Consider the following 20,731-nt stretch of genomic DNA (forward strand, 5'->3'; position numbering starts at 1 on the left):
GGTTGAGCGACACGTGGAGGCAGGAAAACTCCTCCGGCAGCCTCTTCCTGGCGACAACGCATCCCTCCTTTCCCCACTGCATGCGTAAATCTTGGCAGAGATCTTATTATCTCTTTTTGCATGATACGGGAGGGAGAGAGGGAGAGAGGGGGGGAGAGAGATAGAAGGGGGGGGGGGGGGGGGGGGGCCTGGGACGGGAGGGGGGAATGGTGAGGGGCTTCTGACAAGTGGAAGGGAGTGGGACGAGAAAGATCACGAATCTGCATGCACTTAGGGAGGGGATTTAGCGACGATCGAGGCCAGCCAGTGGATCGATTAGATCACGAATATTTATCTATGCCCCACTGTCCACCCAAACCCCATGCAACTTGTTCCTCAGGATACGAAAAAAAAGAAAAGAAAGAAGGAAGAATCCTTTGCCCCTACTAAAAAGCAAAAACATAAAAAAAAAAAAAAAAAAGAGGAGAGGAGAGCAGAGAATCCCATGGGCCATGGATGGTAATAAAGTGGAAGGGAGGAAGTAAGTGTCTCTCCAAACTTATTTTCATCTGTTACATCTAAGTGTACTGATCTTTACACTGCTGACTCCCTTGTTTGTTCTCAGTTTTTTAGTGTCAAAAGAAAGAAAGTATCATTCCTTGTACTATCACTTAATCTCATATTTTAAACGTACTATAACTTAATTTGTTTCTTTTTTTAATACAAAGTGTATATAATATTTTATTTATTAGAGGTGCGATGTAAATACCGAGTCGCAAAGAAAGAGTGTCAGTTTCAGAAAAAGAATAAAAGAAGAAGAAAGAGTTTCAGTTTGGTATGCTTTCCATTCCAAGTTCTTCGCGCATCTTTAAAGTTGGGAGATTGCAAAGATTCTATAAAGAAACGGTCAAAGAATAATGAAAAGTGTCTTTCACTGTAATCTTTGGACAAAAAAACTAATAATGATACATTAGTCAACTACGAGTGTTAGGAGTAATGAATGATAATTTTGACCAGACGGAAAGATAGCAAAATGGATTCATATACTACCTTATATATATATATATATAGAGAGAGAGAGAGAGAGAGAGAGAGAGAGAGAGAGAGAGAGAGAGAGAGAGAGAGAGAGAGAGGGGTTAGACTTAGCCCAACGATGTAGATTTTACGGCCCAGCCCATCTCTCAATGTGGCTAAGTTCGGATCCAAATCTAGAACCCGAAAATATTCCGGGTCGGATCCGGTACATATCCTACCCTTTTGCTGCTGCTACCCCGAACTCTCCCGCTTTCGATCTCTCGAGCTTGACCACTTTGATGCCAACTCGACGCCGTCTCCTTCCTCTCTTCCTCCTCTTCTTCCTCCTCTCTTCGGCGCCGCTTACGAGTGGCATCCGCCTAGGGAAATGGAGGACTCTCCTCTCCCTCTCCCACTCGCTCTTCTCGAGGATCGCCAACTCCCGCGCCGCTCGCGGCGACCTCGATGGCGCGGCCCGCGCCGCTAAGATTGCAGACTACCTCCGCATCCTCAGCGGCGGATTCTGGTCCCTCACCTGGGACTTCCTCTTTAACTACTCCCTCAGAGGCAACGGAGCCGGTGTCGACTTTCCTCGCGCGGCCGTCTCCCGCCTCCTCGCTGCGCTTTCCGAGGCGTCCCGCATCAAATCGAGCGCAGAGATGGCGGATTGGGTGCGAAGAAACTACTCCAATCTTCTCGCCATCTCCGATTCCCTACTCAGAGGCCTCCTCCGCACCTTCTCTCGATCCGTAAGTGTAGACTTTGGAGCTAGCCCTAGATTTAACTCTCAGCATTGGAAATCGCGTTGATTCTTAGGTTTGCTTATGGTCTAGGGCCCGTTGAGGGAGGCACTGCTGCTTTTGCAAAGGGAGGTGGAAGAAGGCGAGCTGCTGAAGGATTGTTTGGAAGTAGGGGCGAGAGATTTGGAAGGGCTGCTTCGGATAGCCAAAGATCTTCTCTTTTCCCACTCCGCTTCCGGTTTTGCAGATGGCGAGCTATGAAAAGAGATATCTTTGGATCAGTTTCTGTGAAAGATGGTACTTTTAAGCTTCCCTTTTTAAATTGCTCAATTTTCTTATATGTTGGATTGAGTTGGTATGCATTTTGATCTAGTTAGATTTGTCCCTGATGCAACTGTTTTATTGCATTTGGCCGGTTGAGTATGGACTTTACACGGTTGGATTAGATGTGGTAGTCTCCTATCTTTTGATACATGTTATATCCACTATTTGTTATAAATAGGGGGATTAATAATCTATAATACTATTGCATGGGTTTATTAGTTTAAGGGTTTTCTTTTCTTCAGACAGAAGAGGGAGAAATCATTCATCAGTATATTTATTATCTTTATTAGTCCAAATTCCAAAGCCTGCTAAAATTCAAATTACTCTGATGTTTGTGTACTATTTTTGAGTTTTCTATACTCCTGAAATTATCAGTAAATATTTGAATGCATGTTATAATGTATCTCATCTTTACTTTTCTTATCAGGGTTTATGATTGTCCTAGTATCTATTTGGTTTTTCCTCTATTTGAGAAGAAAGAATTTGGTTTTGATCAGATTACCTTCACACGTCCTCTAGTCAACTTGAAACTTAGTAAGGCCATCCAAGAGAACTTTTGGAATGTAGATCTGGTTAGATTCAAATCTTTCATATATTTCAGCATTTTGGGAAGGCTTACATGATTATTTGTTCCTTTCCTTAATGCATGCTCTAATGCACAATTACAAGCTCAGAGCTGTGAATAGATCCTCACAGGAACCGCACAATTCAATTAGATGTTTTTATATTCAAGAAACTCTGTATAGTACAATACTTTCATAATACATAGTATTTTATCCTTTGTGTTGCCAAAGGCATTTTCTTTCAACTGGAGCAAGTTCTTTCTGATTACATAGTCAAAGCCGCGCGCTTCTTTGCTTCCCTTTCAGCCTGTACCAGTCAATTTTCAAATCAGATTCCACCTATATTACCAAGATAAAAGCATGCTTTGTTGAAACAAAAGTAGAACCTTATCCCCTTACCACTTCGACAACTCTTTCAAAAGCATCTGGCCCATATGTCTCGATGAATCGTTCCACCGACTTCCTTGCATCAAGGCTCATCATCTGCAGCACCTTCTTTTGCTTCTCTGAGTAACTTGATCTTACATAATTTCCAATCTTGACGTACTTCCTCACAATGTGTTCATGGATATAGGCAGCTCCATTAAACATAGGCAACACCAACCAGCAGCAGAAGACAAGCTTCATGTAGGGCCAAAGAGGAAACCTGTTGTATTGCAGCCAAAGTAGTAGATGATATAATTTCTTCTTGTGATCTCAAGCTGATCTAACTTATTAGATTATCTATGTTGTTTGCATAAAAGATGGTCTCGATTGAATCTCACCATTGCAGGACTGTCCAGCAAGACAGCTCGAAAAGAGTGATAAAGGAGTATAACATCCAATACGTAAGCCATTGCTGATCATCCAGGGGTGTAGGGCTCTCTATTGCACGCATCGACGCATATCTTGCCATGGAGAATTCTCTGTATCAGTAATTATGACCACAAGCATTTCTGAGAAATATCAAAAGGCAAGTGGTACTTACAGAGGATAAAGTAGAATCAACCCAGGGCTGAAATTGAAATAAACGGTAAGCATTAGCACTGAAGATCATACAACATTTGATGCATAAATTAGGTGTAGAAGCTGACAAAATCACATCGTCTACTACTTTGTGAACCAGATCTGAGTTCTTACCCAACCAGTGTATCCAGATGCCTGGCTAAGGCTCCTAAAACACCCATAACGTTTGATCAGTTGCTCCTCCGCTTGGCTTATTTGTTGGAAACAAGAACGGCAGCAAGATGAGATGGAGATGCCTTGGCGCACCTCGTCACTTTTAAAGGGGATCGTTTGGGCTGGGGAACCAAACAAGAAAAGCATTCTCGTTGATACCTTAGAAAGTCTTCTTTACTCCTCGGCCAAGGAAATGAGGAATAATGTAGGTTGGAAACGAGGCAAGCATTACGTATATACGTAATGCTAACTATTCCTTTTTGGCTTGGGATTACAAAGATGGCAGGCAGGTCACCTACGTTCCCCTTCGGAAGTAAAGAATGGAACTCTCACATAACATATCATCCGAGTTTCCTCTAACTTGGGCTGGGTCATGCTGGCCATGGCTTGGATACGAGTCTCCAACGGCATGGCCCAACTCGTGTTGTTTTCTCCTTCCTCCAAGCATCTACGCAACCACCCACCCTGCTATCCACAAAGACAAGCAGCATCTTGAGCTTATTGGACACATTAAGATCCACAATCCGAGACGTTGATAAAATTTGAACTTAAAAACACACAGGTGAAATAATCCTACTGGTCGCCATTATAAGACTGAAGTCGGCATCTCTTTTAGAATAAGCAATTGAGGATTCGGCATCGGTTTCTAAAGATCCGACAAGAGTACGCGGGCCCGCCACTGAAATCTTAAATGTAACCAAATAAAAAACCCCACCTTGGCTCCGCTCCCCCATTCAAGCCTCGGATGCTCGAAAATGGCCTTCTCTCTCCTGCTTCCGCTCCCCAATTCCTTTTCCTCTCCTCCTCCGCGTCTTCGTCCGTTCTCGTCTCCCAATTCTTTCCCCTCAATCCCCATTACCAAAACCCTAGTAGCTCCCACTTCGAGGCCTAGGGTTTCCAGGAGCCTCCCACCTCCCAGTTCCCTCTCTCTTCAGGATCTGTCAGTGCTCCAGGAGTCGCTCTTCGATCTCTTCCTGGCTTCTCCTCCCACATGGAAGTCGGCCATTGGGAGCAATCTCGTCATCTTCCTATTGGGATCGCCGGTCCTGGTCTCTGGGCTATCGGCTTCTGGGATCGGAGCGGCGTTTCTACTCGGGACATTGACGTGGCGGGCTTTCGGATCGGCCGGGTTTCTTCTCGTCGCAACCTACTTCGTTGTAGTAAGTGGAGTTTCTATTTTGGCCGTTCTTGTCTTATCGTGATTCTGATAAGTTTAACTGTTGATCACAGATAAAGTCGAATGTAGATAAAATATAAAATATATGCTTGATTAATGCGCGTGTGGCTCTACAATCTTTTGCTGAATACTCTCAGAAATATGGATGAATCCCAGCGGTAGTTTTAGCTAATTATTCAAGTAGTGAACTTTTATACTATTGGAGGAACCATTGGAGTGGCTACTTTAGGACATTTGAATAGGCATTGGACAATTACCTACTTTGAACTCAAATCTACTTCGATGACCATAGATCCAAAATGTATTATTTGGAAACGTGAAAAGAAAAAATAAGATTGACTACTCGATTGCTAGTGCAATTGGGTCACTAGGTCTAATTCTTAGACTTGAACTCTAGTTGGACCCTATTCAACTCAGACTAATTTCAGGGAAAGTATATTGCTCTAGGATTTGAAGCTCTAGATTATCTGCAACTTAAAAGCTGTAAAGTCTGGTTCTGAATCTCTGTTGAGAAAATTATTGTTTTAGAATATAAACTGATGATGCTTTAGGATCAAGGAAGTCAACTTTCCCGTACAACATTTGAAGTTAGATATAAATTATGGATGGGGGAAGGGATTGCTTCATTGTTGGCTGGTTTGATCTGCTATGGTCTTTGTACTAACCTATTACTGTTACTCTTTGTTTATCGATCAATATTCTCCACAACTTCACAATCTTTAAACTTATTCACTCTAATGAGAAGCTAAATATCTTAATTTTAGATTTTCAAGAAGTTTATTCTTCCATGCTCCTAATATGTACAAATAATGCAGGGAACAGCAGCCACAAAGTTGAAGATAACACAGAAAGAAGCTTTAGGAGTGGCTGAGAAAAGGCAAGGAAGAAGAGGGCCAGGCAGTGTTATTGGTTCCAGTGCTGCCGGTTGTGTTTGTGCTTTGTTATCCATATATGGCATTGGTGGAGCTTCATTTGCAGCACTTTGGCAACTTGGCTTTGTTGCAAATTTCTGTACTAAGTTGAGTGACACAGTTTCCAGTGAAATAGGCAAGGCATATGGGAGGACAGCGTAAGCCTCATCTTGTTTTCTTAAAGCCCTTAAATATGTCATGGTTTAATAAGTGTAAATTTCTTCTGAAGGGGATGAATATAAAAAGTGTTCAATTTCAGTTATGTCTGCTTGTTGTATCTTGTGGCAAACTTAAAATCATTCATTTTCAATAACAATGCTTATCCTTTCTTGATAGTATGTTTCCGTTTATTCTTTTACTGTAGTAACTAAATGCAGCGACGACGAATTAATCAAATAACCTTGTTAAATTTCATTCCCTTTATCTTGTTCAGATTATCTAGAAAACCAGACAAAAGTTCTCTATAATCTGTATCTGAAATCTCAAATTATAGCCCATACCCTCTATATTAAATTATTTAAGTATTTCTGACATTAACTTAGTTTTCTATATATCCACTATAAAATTGGTGTCCCCACTGCACTAGGCTCCCATTGTATGTTCTCTATCTGCTGGACCTGTCATTAAGTTGACTTTCTGAGTTCTCCTAAACTTTCTAGGAACATCAAGTGAAACTTACAGTTATGCTGGGTTTCTTTCCTGCATGATCTGCCTGTTGGCAGGCAATGCTGACTTCTATCATATCCTATCAACTGAAACAACTTAGATTATCTTATTTACGTCCGTTTGAGTATTCCATGTGTTATTGCTTCGGTGGTATGTTATCTGTTCATGTTTGAAACTGCTGATGCACTTCTTGCATGAAGTAGCCAATAAGGATTTATATGCTTTTTTTCTGGAACCAAATTGAAAGGCTGCTTTTTTCATGTAAGGCATGCATCTGAGAAGAACATCTTTGATTAAAGCAGAATATGCATCTTACTAGTTGTTATATGCAATTATACATCCTTTTGCTGCATATTCATGTCATCTGTTTTTTCTTAGTTCGTTGAATAAATTATAATTTTTCGTACATTCAAACTTCTGAGAGTTCCAATTTGGTGTTTTTAGAGCAGGTACCTAGTGACAACATTTAAGGTAGTCCCAAGAGGTACAGAAGGGGCAGTTAGTGTTGAGGGGACTGTTGCTGGACTCTTGGCTTCAATTTTTCTTGGTAGTGTTGGTTATTTTCTGGGAGAGGTAAAATTTTCTCAGAGGTGGTAAACTCTTTTGTTGAATTTATTATATCTTCCACATTGGCATCCCTGGCATAAGATATGTTCAATATGGAGCATCTCAAGGTCAAGCCTGCAAGCATCCTTACTGGAGGCAACATAGGGGGGTTCATAATTTTTTTTTTTGTAGATAATATTTTCTTTAGAGTTTAAACATTTATATTCATATTATCCTTTTCCTATTGTATTATGATTTTTACTTTGGTATGTTGTATATCATGCTACGCCAAAAAGATTATGTGTAAGACCTTCCAGCGTTATTCACGAGGCACAGAGGTGGTAGCAGGTAGAAGCTGTTAACCAAATCATAGGAAAGAAGTCTAGCTACTAGACGATCTAGATCTTCTGTTTTTGTTTAAGAAAAGGTTATCCTTTTCCTTTTTGAACAATTTAACTAGTAAGCTGCTAGATCTGATTTCCCAAGCCATCTGTATATATTGTTCTAAATGGATCTTTTATATTCATCTTGTTTATGATTTTCAAATGCTTCAAAGTGTCAATAGTGAACTTATATGGTTTCAGTGTCTTCATTAATAGGAACCTAACTCGGTTTTACATACTTGTGATATAGGTAGATATACCACAAGTTGCTATATGTGTCGTTGCTTCCCAGATTGCAAATTTTGGTGAGAGCCTCATTGGTGCCGCATTGCAAGACAAGGAAGGTTTCCAATGGGTGAGTTTTGATTGGGAATGACGCCAACTCTTTATTTGAGCTGACCTTTTATTGTGTGTGTTCCCTTGACTACACCATCTCCAGAGATGATTGTATATTCTGTGCTAGGAAATTCTTCAATTTATGTTTCCACTTTATTAAATTGCAAACCGTAGGCAATAAGTCTTTTCCATACAGATGTAACATTCGTCATTGGTTTATGTAGAGCATACAATATGTTACCTTGTTTGGGGTGTTCCATGGGTAAATCTAACATCAGCCGTCAATTCTGCTCTTGTATAGCTGAACAATGATGTCGTCAATGTGCTCAACATCTCCATCGGCAGCATTTTGGCAGTTGTGATGCAGCAGTTCATGCTGGGGCATTGGCACCCGTAAGATATTGCGGAAATGCCATCCCTACTGTATCTACCCACCTCCCTGAAAGTGCTGTCCCGTCGAAGAGTTAGGCTGCAGCAGTCTCGGCTTATTGTTTTGCCCATGATAATAGAACGGGGGTTGAAAAATTGAGGTCCTGTCAACGATAGATCTTGCAGGTTAGCCATTATTATTCGCAAAGTTCAAATCTTTGATTCTTGAAATAGTTTGTTGTTTCAACATCGACTGGAAATTTAGGGTTGGAAAAAAAAAACTAAAATGAACCGATGTTACTGTACTTATTTTGAGATCAATAATCAGAATTCAATCATTTACTTAGAAGTTGTTATTACATGCTTGATATATCTTCCTTGGAAATTAGTAATAGCAACTGTGCTAATGACACTTGCTCTATTAATATAACGGTTCAAAACTTGTGGCTGTGGGATTTAGTAATTCCATTGGATTGTGTTGGGCGGTGCATATAGGATATGCAGTATCGCCGGTTTTGTGCTGGATTGTCACAAGGTAAGATGGTCATAATTGTCTTAGAAAAAGGGGATATTTGGACTAAAAAGTTCTTAGGTTTTCGTTATAAGTAAGATTGGGCTTTTGAAATTGTGCATTTATTTTTTGCACTAAGCTATACACTGCTTTTAACCCTGTTTGCATGGGTTCGTGCATTGATTTACGTTCAATAATCCCTGGAGCTTTCACTTCAGCACGTCGTTCCTTATGTATGCACTTTTTTATAATTAAGTACACACAATTAAGCTAAGAGATACGTACCAAAAAAAAAAAAACCTTTTTATTATTTTAAAATTAAAAGTTTTTTTCAAATGCCCCTAGGAATAGTTACTTGTTATCCGAAAACTAAGCTTCCGGAAGTGAGCTTTCTGTTCACTCTGAGCATGTCTCCTTGTTTCCTACTGTTTTTAAGCTTGGGCTTGTCTTTTCCAGTACAGTAGAATGTCCAGTCTTATCATTCTTCACGATCTCCATCTCTCTTCTCTGATGTGAATCCAACTGCCAAGTCTTTCCCACACGTTCTTGAGCTGTGTAGTGTCGCATTGCTCGTCGGGTGGAGAAACACAGGATGCTTTTCCACCAGTCTGGGTTCTGGTGAATGCCAGATAAAGATTTATCTTAAAAAGAGTTCATTCTTTTGTTTAATTTTTTTCTGAGTAAAGAGTTCAATCTTTTATCAGTTGGGAGCATTCCTTCTCTTAGAGTAGGTTTCCTACTGCCAGGTATTTGGCATCTCTTAGTTGGCTGCTAAATTTTATTTCTTTTTTAACTTCAACTAATAACTCTCTTTAAATAACCTGAGGGTGCCAAATATCAGAACTACATCAAGTTCCTGAAGCCAAGCCTGTAGAAGATCTCTCCTCTCTTTTGTAGTAGGGTACCTCGTAACCTCTACATTGGATCAAATCCGATGGTAATGTGTCAGCTGTTGGTAAGGTATGGCTCATTTGCCAGGCATCGTAACATATATTCAGTCATTTGGAGAACCATCCATCAATCTACAGTGAGTGATGTGGTATTGGAGCAAAAATCTGTAAGACTCTGTGACCTCTCTTACGTTATTTTGCTTCTTTTATTTGTCCAGTAGGTCATACAAATAGAGCAGCCCAGCCCCCAGTTCAGTCCAGAAATTTTAAGTCTACTCATTTTATTCTGTGGCATTGTTTCTTAATACTTCACATAAAAAATACCACGACGTGAATAGAGGCTACTTGGTCGTACATTCTTTGAAATGCCATCAAATCATTAGACTCTCCTTGCTTTGGGAAAATACTCATGGTAAGGTAGCATGCCCAGGAAGATGGTGGCATGTGGAGTAGCTTATCAATACTAGTACTTCGGTCAATCCAACTCCATTACTCTCTCTCTCTCTCTCTCTCTCTATCAATGTACCCCCTACTGCTGAACATCATGTGATGAGGACTCGGAAGTCTTGATATTTTTTCCATTTTATCATGGAATCACCATCTATATATCTAACCTATGTGCTTACTATTGAGTCCCAGAGCTGCAACCTTTAAAGCACCAGAAAACAAGGGGAACTTATTGTAATCTAACCCCCTGACCCAACAGTCCTACGTAGCTTCAAACACTTCTTTCCTTTCACACATAACATCAGGGCCCCCACCATCCCATCGCACCAGTCAAATCAGAATTTGTTCTCTCCTATGCCACCTTTCTCACTTCTCATCTCGATCCAATTTCGTGAACAGCCTAGCACAGCAACACTCCTACTACAAAAGAAGGGAGACCTCTTCTTTCCCACATCTCCCCTTTCCACAATGTATCACTACCTCTTACCCTCCCTCTCCTTACTCTCCCTTCTCCTCTCACTTCCTTCCATCTCTCTCTGTACCACCCATCAGGATATCAAACAAGCCCAGTTGCTGGAGTCCATCAGCATGGACCCCCTTGAGAGGGAGGCCCTCTTCCATGTGATGGAGACTATGTCTTCAGATAGGGACTGGAGGTCCTCCAACCCAGACCCATGTCTCCCAGCCTCTTCATGGCCTGGGATTGAGTGCAAACATGGCAGTGACAACCTCCTCCATGTCACAAGGTTGGATTTTGGGGCCTCACCCAATCCAAGTTGCAAGAAGACTGCCACCTTCCCCTCTCACGTCTTTGACCTCCCTTATCTCCAATCCCTTTTCTTCTTCAACTGCTTCAAGACCACTAAGACCAAGCTCTCCTTACCACCACCAGACCACAAGGCAGCAGCTTATGCTTCTCTTCAGCAGCTGAGCCTCAGATCAAATCCATCTCTTGTTGGTGTCATACCATCCCGCATATCCTCTTTCAAATCACTCCAAGTCCTAACTCTTTCACAAAACCAGCTTAGTGGGAGGATCCCTCAAAGTATTGGTGCTCTCACCTCCCTCATCCATCTAGACCTCAGTTATAACTCCCTCACAGACAGCATCCCAAGCCATATAGGTAGCTTGGGAAACCTCGTTGGCCTTGATTTGAGCTATAATTACCTCACTGGAGCCATCCCATCAACAATTGGGCAGTTGGGCCTGCTCCAAAAGCTCGACTTAAGCTCCAATGAGCTTAATAGAAGCATACCTGAGACGTTAGAGAGCCTCACCTGCCTTACTTTCTTGGCTCTAAGCAACAACAGGTTAAGTGGGCAGTTCCCAATTGGATTGCCAAAGCTCCAGAACCTCCAGTACTTTATAATGGATGACAACCCAATGTTTGTTGCACTGCCATTCCAGCTAGGGAGGCTTGCAAAGCTTCAAGAGCTCCGGCTAGCCAATTCCGGCTACTCGGGCTCGATTCCAGGGAGCTTTGCCTGGCTTACCAATCTCAGTACTCTGTCTTTGGAGAACAACAGGCTCACAGGTCAAATTCCATTGGGTCTGAGTGGCCTCAGTAAGATATACCACTTGAATTTGAGCAGGAATTTGTTGGGTGGGGTTGTGCCCTTCAATTCTGGTTTCCTTAGGAGGCTCGGCAGGAACTTGGACTTGAGTGAGAATCCAGGTTTATGTCTGAATGGGTCTGAGACCTCTGAAAGCATCCATGTTGGTGTTGATGTGTGTGGAGAGGGGAGAGGTGAAGTGCCATTGGTGGGATCAGGTGGAGCTCCATACTTGCACTTTGGATTCTGCCATCCTTTGCTGGGTTTCTTGGTTGTCTGGGAATGGTACTACTTTCTAATCTAAGCAGGCTACTTGTGTTCTTTTATTGGCTATCTTCTCTGTGTGTGATTCTTTGATGGAGTTGTATATTATATCAGTGGAGTACATACAGTAAGGAATTTTAAAACTACTTGTTACTTTTTTTCTTGTGATTTATTGCTTTTAATAGTCTAGTCCAATACCTAGGAGGTCATTTACTTTTCCTTTTCTTTTTTTCTCACAGAAAAAGGAAGCTGTCTTTGTATTGAACTAAATCATGAACACTTGACAACCTAATAATTTCTTTTTTCCTCCAGCCTTTCTCATAGTTGTTGCATTATGGACTCTTTCTCCATCTCAATGTGATTTCCCTTTGATTCACAGTCATAATAATGGTGATGATTTTCTTTTCTTTTCTTTTCTTTTGAGAAATATAGTTTTGTTGTTTAACCTCTGTTTCTTGTACAAATGATTGGGAGGTTTTGGTTATATAAAATTATTGTGGTGTGAAATCATATATGTAAGGAGACTGGAGAGGAAGGAACCCCACAAGAATTGCCCTTTACGTCAAACGTCAGTACTTCCCTTTATGCCAATGAAGACTGAAGACTAAAGATTAGAAAAGCTAAAGAACCCTTTCTTGAGGGGTTTTAAATGTTAAGAGCCCAATCTTGATTTATTAATCTAATGAAGTATGTCATATGTTAATTATATGATTAGCACCCGGAGGTGCTGCGAGAAGGCTGGAAGTAGTGAAGAAGCCTCATTGTGTGAGGGCCCAATTGAATCACGATGCAGGGAGGTCCTTCCGCAGCCAAATCAGTTTTAATGCACAAATAAATTATAATGATCGTTGTTCCCTGTACGTCTATCGTACCATTTAAGTCTATACTATTGTCTGTAAACATCTATCCATCCTTGATCTAGCTGGTGATATCTTTGCTTTAGCTTTTACACCTCATTCTATTATGCATAGTTTTCTCAGGTTTGAAAACTTACTTTGGGCACCGGGAAGCCAATCAAGCGATAGATTGGCTTATTAATTGGGATAGATATGAAGTTTTGGTTATACTTGAGAATGGAACCTTTTATTTTCAGGTACTTTGTTGTAGCTTTTGGAGCTTTGATGTGGGTGGAAGCTAAATTAATCTGTCTTATTTCTTTTAAAAAAGAAGAAAATTTACTCTGCAGTAAATTCTCTCATAAAATACTTCCCACCCATGAAGCACCTAACCTGGTCAGAGAGGGTTTTTTTTTTTCCTTTCAAGAAAACCTTTCACATCCTCCAAAAAGAGACTCGGAAAGAATGTGGGCTCCAGTCAAAGAGAGAGAGAGAGAGAGAGAGAGAGAGAGAGAGAGAGAGAGAGAGAGAGAGGATACCTTTTTTTTCTTCCCTACACTAAGCATGCATGGGTTGTTATGCAGCTAGATTAACAACAAACAATCAAGCTTTTAATTCCATTATGTAGCTAGAAATATCCTACATCATTCAGCATCTCATGAGATATAAATGCTAAAAAATAAAAAAATAATAGTCTAGCTTTCGATGTTCTTGTATCTGCTAATTGTAGCAGTAGATCGTTGCACTGTTGGTCGGCCTACTCCTACAATAAACAACTATCGTATTTATAGAGAGAGAGAGAAAGGTGGGGGCGAGACTTTGTCTTGGTTGGTAAGGAGGACAGCAGTTTGCACGCAGAGGAAAGCAGTAAGGAGAGTAGCAAATAGTAATCGGCAGAGGGGGCTCACGTGGATCTCAACAGTGATCCAGGATACACGGAGAGCAGCGAGGGTGCCAGTAGCAAAGAAGATGGTTGTGCCTTTTAATGCTCTACCACTCCTACTGGAGACTTGTGAAGGAGTTCTACCCCACGCTCGAGAGCTTCGTGTGAAAAGGAGAGCGATCCTCTTCACTTCGCCGGGAAGCTTTGCCTGCTCTTCTTCATACAATCATTATTTAGGGGTGGAAACTGACTTGGTATTTGATCAAACAGTAACATATACGTTTTTATGTGTCTTTTATCTTTCACTCTCAAAGATAACTTACCCAAGGTGGGGGCGTTGTTTTGCATCCCAACCAGAAAATGAAGATATAATTTAACAAAAAAGAGAGATAGAAATGAAGTGTACAGTACAACAGTGATGATACTTTCACAAAGAAAAACATAAACAACGCATGTTAGTGATCACATTAGTGTAAGCATAGAAATTTAGACCTATCTGTTCAAGCTGTGATAAATTGTACACTGTTTATTATTCAACATGGACTACATGCAATAAACTAGTCCAGTCAGCTATAGCAAGCACAATAAACGTAAATGAGAAAACATCCGGGATAAACAATGTTTGATGTCTATGAATGTACATCAAGAACAAAAAAACACCTGCTACCCTCAGAAAGAATGGCATAAACAGTGAAGCGAATCGAAACTAGTAATCAAAGGTTCAGTAGTTCAATAAGGAATACTTTACACGCACAACAATCTTTCCCTTCTCAACACCCAATTTTGCGCCTGTAACCAACCAGTGCCCTGGCGTATCTTGTGGCCCCTTTGACATCTCCGTCATGTCAACGAGTTTCACAAGCTTAGAGTTTTCATTTGAAGAAGATGAAGAGTCATCTGCTTTCTGTGTCACGGTCAAAGTATTAGATGGGCTATGATCCCACACTGATCTCCTTATGGTACATCCAGGAACCCTGGAAAATAATAGTTTCAGGTGCAGGACACTCTTGGCACCAAAATCCCACACTCCTAACTGTGCCCCGGTTACAACATGAACACCAGAAAGGTCTCCGATGTTTGATTCAGTATTCTCTATTGGTGCGGTGCTGACATGTGCAAAATTTTTCCACTTAATTGGTTCAAACCAACGGCTATCCTGCTCCTCAGGACCTTGCCATCTCGGTGGTCCAATCGCCATGTGAGAGTCCCAGTGAGGTAGGAGGATCTTTGGCAATGACGCAAGATGCTGTAAATGAATGGCAAGTCGGTTTTGCCTGTTTCCTTCTAAGCACAATCTGAGGCCAGTGACTGGCTTACGCCCAACAGAAACCTGCATCCATCCAACTTAAAGTTAGCTCATAAACATGCTATTCCAAACTAATGGGCATGTAACTTTGTTAATCCCAACACTTTTAGTACATGTCATCTCTATTGAGGAAATTGTAAACTTAGTGGCAATATATTTCCTCATTCAATAGTATGCTGAATTATTAATAACATGCAGATTGCCTACCTAATTGATATAATCTGCACCATACCAAAAGGATGGTCCTCTCTAGAGGGGATTGCTCTATCATTTCTTTCAGGACAAATAAACGACTGTCATAATCTGATTATGCAGCAAGCCTCTACTGATCATAAGCCCCGCCAAATGGGGCCACATACTTCTACTATGATCTAGCTATATGAACTTCACAATTTCACATGACCAAAGGATAGGAAAAGAAGGCTGTGCAGCTCATAGTTGCACAAGGGATTGCCACCTTATCTTGTACCTAATTTTCTTCCAGTTTCTTGCCGAAGATAGTTTTCAGTTCTATTTCTGTTATGAATCTTATGTAATATAAATCTTAGCCTAAGAAAATGATTTATGAAAATAAATAATCTTTTCACGACATCTAAATTTTGTCAAAATATTGATTATAAAGGACGCAAAGACAATATTGAAACTGCAAGATGGCAAATTTACTGAAATAGATAATTGCATCACTTTCAGTAAGAACTGATTTATAGCATATCTACAATTAATGCATTTAACAGGATAACTATGTACCTGCTCTGAGCTGATGTAAAGCTTAGGACCCATTAAGCTAAATTGAAGGGATGGGCATACAGGTTCCTTCCGCTGGTGACCAGGCATGCTAACTGGTGCTGGTGCCCAAACTCGCGGTACTTGAAACTCAAAGAAATACTGTAACTCCTCCATTGGAGGCTTGTCTGGAGAAACAGCAATGCTATTTAGAATTTACTAACATGCCAAATGCACTCCAATTTGGTAAGCCTGTTTTTTTGCTTATGAAAAGATACTTATGAAACAAAGGAGAAGAATTGTATTGACAGAATGCAGTCAATAAGGAAAATACATCCACCAGGCACATGGTTCTTTGACCTATGCCACTTGGCACATACTTTGGTGAAGGTTTACTGATCAGTCTATAAGCAAGCCTCATAAAACATCACCAAGGCATTCATGTGACATGAGACAAACATAGTACAATATATGTGCATAAGTCTATTAGTAACATAGAGATTACAGCAATTTACCAAATGTGAGATGCCCTTAAGGTGAATATCCTTTCAAAAGTTAATATAAGTTAAGCAACTGAATACTAGTATGGCTGAATCTTTTACATTGCTTGTCTGCAGTAAGCACATTCAGGGAGCAGAGAAGACAGTAGTAGTGCATGAAGACATGTTTTCTGGACTCTCAGGCCTACTAAAGTATCTAAACCAAAGCATCAAAAACCAGCTTGTAGGATATATCTTGGACCTCTTGGCCACTTCAGACAAATTGGAGAACCTAGAAGAAAGAATCAAGTTGGATTCTTCAACAATAAGCACAACTTTTCCTTAAGGAATTGGACAATGATACATCTCAAAGGGGTAAGGGAGCTTTTTAAGAAGTTCATAAAATATCAAGGTAGTACAGCACTAGCTCTTCAAATAAAGCAAGACATTGTTCAGAACAAAGTACAGTTCAATGTTTCCACCTTAATAAATAAACTCTAATTGTTTACATGTTGGGTATACTAATTTTTGACTACTTTCAGGTCAGACACTCAGAAACCTAGCAGAATTTGTAAGCCTGTGTAATGGTATGGACGCGTAATGAATGTTGGGCATACAGCTTTCTGAAATCCTCTCTTACCTAGAATTATGATGATAAGGAACTACTTACAGTTTCTAAAGATGGATGCCTAAGAAGATCATGGATTAGGAAAATTTATTTTAGTGTTCTGAAAACCCTTCTTCATTTCATAATATTCTCTACCCAAACCATTTGTAGATAAGCCTCCACTATGAGACACCTCAAGAAAATAAACCATCCAACGACAACTACAAATGGAAAATAAATTTAGCATCTAGGATTATATCTTACACTCCAAATAAAGATCGATTGCATGAGCCAGATATCTAATTCCGGGTACACCATTCAGAAGAGAAACAATGGCGAGAAAGGTCATGTTAATAACGTCTGGCGCACGATGAACAGTTCTTGTCCACTCGGCATGATTTTGAACAAGATCGCACCCACCTCTCCTCCTAAAGATTACTGTAATGTCCTGCAGAAAAAAAAATAGCACTGTCAGCACCCAGCAGTAAACTCCTTTTAGTCCATATCTCTCCAAGTAATTTGGAAAGTGCTGAACTTCATTAATGGCTAGAGAAAAATTATACTTGCATTTACAAATAACAATGAAGCCACATGATCAAATAAGGCACCTATTCCCAGAGTCCAATATCATGTCCTATGGGTAGTGCAATCTTTAATTTCTTGTTACATTGATCTTTTACAGGCATTAATGATTAAGACTAGCAATAAGTGATTAGGAGAACGAATGATCTATATGCATGTGGGGCATATACCTCAGGCAATCTACATTAATGGTGTTAGATACCTAATTGGCTAATACAGTGAGTTTGATATCCAGAGCATATGATGCTTAGTACTAATTTGATGCCCTCTTTCCACAAGTGACAAAAACAAAAACAAACTACCTAGGCTGACTTGACTTCATTGGATATTCATAACTCATAACATGGATTTAAGTATCGATCGATCCCCGTCCATATCGCTGAAATAGATCGGCTTATACGTCCCATTCCTGATATGAATCACTCAAAACAAAAAGATAATACAACTGATAACGCAATATGTATCATTGTTTCAAGCAGTTGATTCTGATCCCAAAACCGATACTTAGAAGTTAGAATCTTGCTCATAAGTGAGAATCCCTTATGACTAGTTTATACTTCTATAATTAAAGAGAAGCTTATGTTGATGAAGATTATGTTTAAAGAACAAATAGCAAAAACCGATACTTACGTGAGAATCTTTCTCATAAGTGAGAATCCCTTATGACTAGTTTATACTTCTATAATTAAAGAGAAGCTTATGTTGATGAAGATTATGTTTAAAGAACAAATAGCAATAAAAAATTTATATGTGGAATAGTAAATATATCCATTCACGACTTTCAAGGAGGAATTTATCTTCAAACTTAAGGCATTTGAGCATAAATTAGCAAGGTAACATGATCTCTCATGAAATGCAAATTATAAATCTAAGGTGGCAATAGAACACTAACCTTCTCATTGTAATTAATGGGATCAGTACTAGACTGATTTTCCAGGTTCAAAAATCTCTGACTCGTAATATCTCTGACATATTTTTCAATGTCCAATGCTGATAGCTGAGAGGAACGGTGCTGCTTGATGTACACTTCATCTTTTCCACCAATAGTAATAGACACAATGACGTGGGTTCCATAGTTCTCAATAAAGCTGAAATGAAGGACAGGTGAAGTACTTGATAAATTGAGAAGGAACTTAACAGAAAGCTTTGCTAATTTGATATTCTCTACTAAAGTATAGTTTTCAGAAGTTGAAATACACAAAGTCTCCAGTCTAGAAATTGTACATCCAAGAACTAGATCATGTGACAATACCTAGTAACAATGCAAACAAGTTTATTACCTACTAACCTAGCCAAGGATGGGGGATCCCAGCTGCTTGGAACAGCACGCTTGACATCCTCACACAGTACCAGTTCAGGATTCATCAGTTTAACTTCACATAGAGGGACAAGATAACCATCCACTGCTAGAGCTTTAGTTGTAGCAGCATCAATTTTCCAAGAGCCAGTAAAACTGAACATGGAGTTAAAACTACCAAGAGGTACTTTTTCAGATAAACCTGACTTATTGTTGAAATATTCTGCCATCTGAAAACACAGATATGAGCACTGGTAAGTGAGGTTTGAATATTGGAGAATATGTAAGATGTAAATGGAGTTACGAGATGCAATTATCATCAACCATCATAGAGATATTCCAATATACCATTGATTGCTACGAAATGATTTGGTTTGACTTATCTTTCTGTGAATGCAACAGAGTACAGATGAAAGCCGCAAAAGCACAGGATTAGAACTGAATCCCAAAATGACTCATGTTGTCCTCACAAATATCAAGCGGAACTACCCTCACAAATTTTAGGTATTATGATGTTAAGAATCAAATACAAAATGTGGACACTGGACAGCGTGATCCACATGGTCTTCTGGATCCTTCACTAATATCCACACCCTGGTGTGTCAGAGAAGGTGAACTAAACCAGTTCTAGTATAGTCTCAAGCAAGATGCAAAAGGAAAATCATTCAAAAACGAGAACAAATGTTAATCTGCCACTCAACAATTATAATTATCATAGATAAGCTCATGATTGTGTTACGACTCATACTTAGCTACAACCATCGTGCTATTCTTACTTTCCTTATCAACCTGAGACAACAAATGTAAAGGATCACAGCAGCAACTCACTATGATAAGAGCTCATCCTTTATTCACCTTACCATACAACTCCGAGACCAATCAGGAAGTAAGAATACAAACAAACATTACAAATTGATGCAACTTATACCACCATTCCTCGATTTATCTTTGTCAGTTCTTCCAACAATTAGAGAAATACAGCATTACACGTCGTTATCATGATACATAATTATAAGTAACAAATTATTCCTTAACTCCTTCAGAATCTTAACCATATCCAATTTCAAAGATTAAAAAAAAAACACACACAAAAAAAAAAGGAGCCCAAATTGGAGAAAAAGTCGGAAGGTATCAAACTTCACCTCCTGGAAGCTAAAGATTGGAGTGGTCTCCCTCCTACTCCTCTCCCCCCAAACGATGTCGACATCAACGGGTGCGCGGAGCACGCCGCCGTCTGAAACCTCCACGTCACGTTTCCGCCCCTCGTCGATGCGGACGAGTCGTGAACCCTTGCAGTAGAGGAGCCTGGTGTCTGCAGTAACATCGAAGCCACGACCCAGCGCCTCCACCGCCTTCGACAGCGTCGCGATCACCGAGCTCGATCGCTCCATGCCCAACAGCCCGGTCTCATTCCGCGGTGTTCGATCCCTTCCCCTCTTGGCTTCCGCCATCCATCTCGAGGACAAGTCGACAAGATGCTCGACGAAACGCCTAATCCAAGTCTTCGATTCTCTCGCAATGGACGGAGAAAGAGATGGGAAATAGGTTTGGCTTTTCGACCCGCGTCGATCGCAGAGGAATTGCGAATAAAGAAACGCGCTTTCTAAAGCGGATTAGGAGTTGACCGGTCTCCGAACCGACCAACCCCGACGCTGATCTCTTTGGACAATTGGCAGTTGGGGTTAGTCCATCTCCATGACTTTATGACTCTACTAGTTATCCTACACCAAATTAACAACCACGTTTTATTAATTATTATCCTATGATTGATAGTAATACCATTTGAGACATCTAATTTCATAGCATAACTTCTATTTTTTCCCCCTCCTTTGTCTTCAATTAAATTTTAGGATCAGATAAATTTTAATAACAATATAAATCATTGCAGCTTAATATTCATCTGGACATCCAAGTTTTTGACCAAACTAGTCTAGTTTTCTTATAAATTTATTTATCAAAACAGTTGGACGCAGGAACTGCTAATCTACCATGTCAATGTCTACTTATTTAGCCGATTTTTTTAAGTGAAAAAAAAAATATTAATGTAAAAATTAAAGTTGAAATAGAGAGAGTTAAAAGGATGACAGTTTTGTTTTAGCTCTAGAAGGATAGAAGCTGTTCATTTTGACCATAAGTTTGATAGGTCTGTTAAGATCTTTGCTCGTGCCGCCGGCCCCGTTGAAAAGA

General features: G+C 40.1%; 5 protein-coding genes across 8 annotated transcripts; 3 read left to right on the forward strand and 2 right to left on the reverse strand.

Annotated features, from left to right (window-relative positions):
• The first annotated feature begins 1,131 nt into the window (after nt 1-1,131).
• On the forward strand, nt 1,132-5,910 carry LOC140770119 (uncharacterized). Of its 4 annotated transcripts, none has more exons than XM_073111129.1 (3): nt 1,132-1,742; nt 1,827-2,030; nt 3,195-3,321. In XM_073111129.1, the coding sequence occupies exons 1-2, from the start codon at nt 1,164-1,166 to the stop codon at nt 1,992-1,994; spliced, it is 747 nt and encodes a 248-aa protein (XP_072967230.1). In that variant the 5' UTR covers nt 1,132-1,163; the 3' UTR covers nt 1,995-2,030; nt 3,195-3,321. The 4 variants fall into 4 exon arrangements, with proteins under 4 accessions (XP_072967230.1, XP_072967227.1, XP_072967229.1 ...); XM_073111126.1 differs by lacking the exon at nt 3,195-3,321 and adding an exon at nt 5,771-5,910 and having other exon boundaries at nt 1,133-1,742; XM_073111128.1 differs by lacking the exon at nt 3,195-3,321 and adding an exon at nt 2,485-2,624 and having other exon boundaries at nt 1,133-1,742.
• On the reverse strand, nt 2,794-3,841 carry LOC140770121 (HVA22-like protein f). Its single transcript, XM_073111130.1, has 5 exons — nt 3,740-3,841; nt 3,588-3,614; nt 3,385-3,507; nt 3,020-3,266; nt 2,794-2,927 (listed from the first exon to the last, which is right to left on the reverse strand). The coding sequence occupies exons 1-5, from the start codon at nt 3,784-3,786 to the stop codon at nt 2,886-2,888; spliced, it is 486 nt and encodes a 161-aa protein (XP_072967231.1). The 5' UTR covers nt 3,787-3,841; the 3' UTR covers nt 2,794-2,885.
• Nucleotides 4,528-8,522, forward strand: LOC140770118 (protein VTE6, chloroplastic). Its single transcript, XM_073111124.1, has 5 exons — nt 4,528-4,938; nt 5,771-6,024; nt 6,982-7,105; nt 7,712-7,816; nt 8,099-8,522. The coding sequence occupies exons 1-5, from the start codon at nt 4,534-4,536 to the stop codon at nt 8,192-8,194; spliced, it is 984 nt and encodes a 327-aa protein (XP_072967225.1). The 5' UTR covers nt 4,528-4,533; the 3' UTR covers nt 8,195-8,522.
• A 122-nt stretch (nt 8,523-8,644) lies between these two features.
• LOC140770117 (uncharacterized) lies at nt 8,645-12,149 on the forward strand. The gene has a single exon (XM_073111123.1). The coding sequence runs from the start codon at nt 10,369-10,371 to the stop codon at nt 11,869-11,871; it is 1,503 nt and encodes a 500-aa protein (XP_072967224.1). The 5' UTR covers nt 8,645-10,368; the 3' UTR covers nt 11,872-12,149.
• A 1,874-nt stretch (nt 12,150-14,023) lies between these two features.
• On the reverse strand, nt 14,024-20,128 carry LOC140770159 (MACPF domain-containing protein CAD1). The gene is made up of 6 exons (XM_073111191.1): nt 19,687-20,128; nt 18,536-18,774; nt 18,140-18,335; nt 16,930-17,113; nt 15,604-15,767; nt 14,024-14,880 (listed from the first exon to the last, which is right to left on the reverse strand). Exons 1-6 carry the CDS (start codon nt 19,993-19,995, stop codon nt 14,272-14,274), a joined length of 1,701 nt encoding a protein of 566 aa, XP_072967292.1. The 5' UTR covers nt 19,996-20,128; the 3' UTR covers nt 14,024-14,271.
• Nucleotides 20,129-20,731: the final 603 nt, after the last annotated feature.

This window comes from Typha angustifolia, chromosome 11, assembly GCF_048772165.1.
Source record: "Typha angustifolia cultivar Huaian chromosome 11, ASM4877216v1, whole genome shotgun sequence".
In the NCBI taxonomy this organism is placed as follows: domain Eukaryota; kingdom Viridiplantae; phylum Streptophyta; class Magnoliopsida; order Poales; family Typhaceae; genus Typha; species Typha angustifolia.

Coding starts and splice junctions, on each gene's coding strand:
- LOC140770119 (XM_073111129.1), top strand. CDS start 1,164: ATGTGGCTAAGTTCGGATCCAAATCTAGAACCCGAAAATATTCCGGGT. Junction 1,743..1,826: donor TCCGCACCTTCTCTCGATCC/GTAAGTGTAGAC, acceptor CTTATGGTCTAG/GGCCCGTTGAGGGAGGCACT.
- LOC140770121 (XM_073111130.1), bottom strand. CDS start 3,786: ATGGGTGTTTTAGGAGCCTTAGCCAGGCATCTGGATACACTGGTTGG. Junction 3,508..3,587: donor TTGATTCTACTTTATCCTCT/GTAAGTACCACT, acceptor CTCCATGGCAAG/ATATGCGTCGATGCGTGCAA. Junction 2,928..3,019: donor TTGAAAGAGTTGTCGAAGTG/GTAAGGGGATAA, acceptor TGACTGGTACAG/GCTGAAAGGGAAGCAAAGAA.
- LOC140770118 (XM_073111124.1), top strand. CDS start 4,534: ATGGCCTTCTCTCTCCTGCTTCCGCTCCCCAATTCCTTTTCCTCTCCT. Junction 4,939..5,770: donor TCGCAACCTACTTCGTTGTA/GTAAGTGGAGTT, acceptor CAAATAATGCAG/GGAACAGCAGCCACAAAGTT. Junction 6,025..6,981: donor AAGGCATATGGGAGGACAGC/GTAAGCCTCATC, acceptor TTTTTAGAGCAG/GTACCTAGTGACAACATTTA.
- LOC140770117 (XM_073111123.1), top strand. CDS start 10,369: ATGCCACCTTTCTCACTTCTCATCTCGATCCAATTTCGTGAACAGCCT.
- LOC140770159 (XM_073111191.1), bottom strand. CDS start 19,995: ATGGCGGAAGCCAAGAGGGGAAGGGATCGAACACCGCGGAATGAGACC. Junction 15,768..16,929: donor AATCGATCTTTATTTGGAGT/GTAAGATATAAT, acceptor CTGTTTCTCCAG/ACAAGCCTCCAATGGAGGAG. Junction 14,881..15,603: donor TTTACATCAGCTCAGAGCAG/GTACATAGTTAT, acceptor GGATGGATGCAG/GTTTCTGTTGGGCGTAAGCC.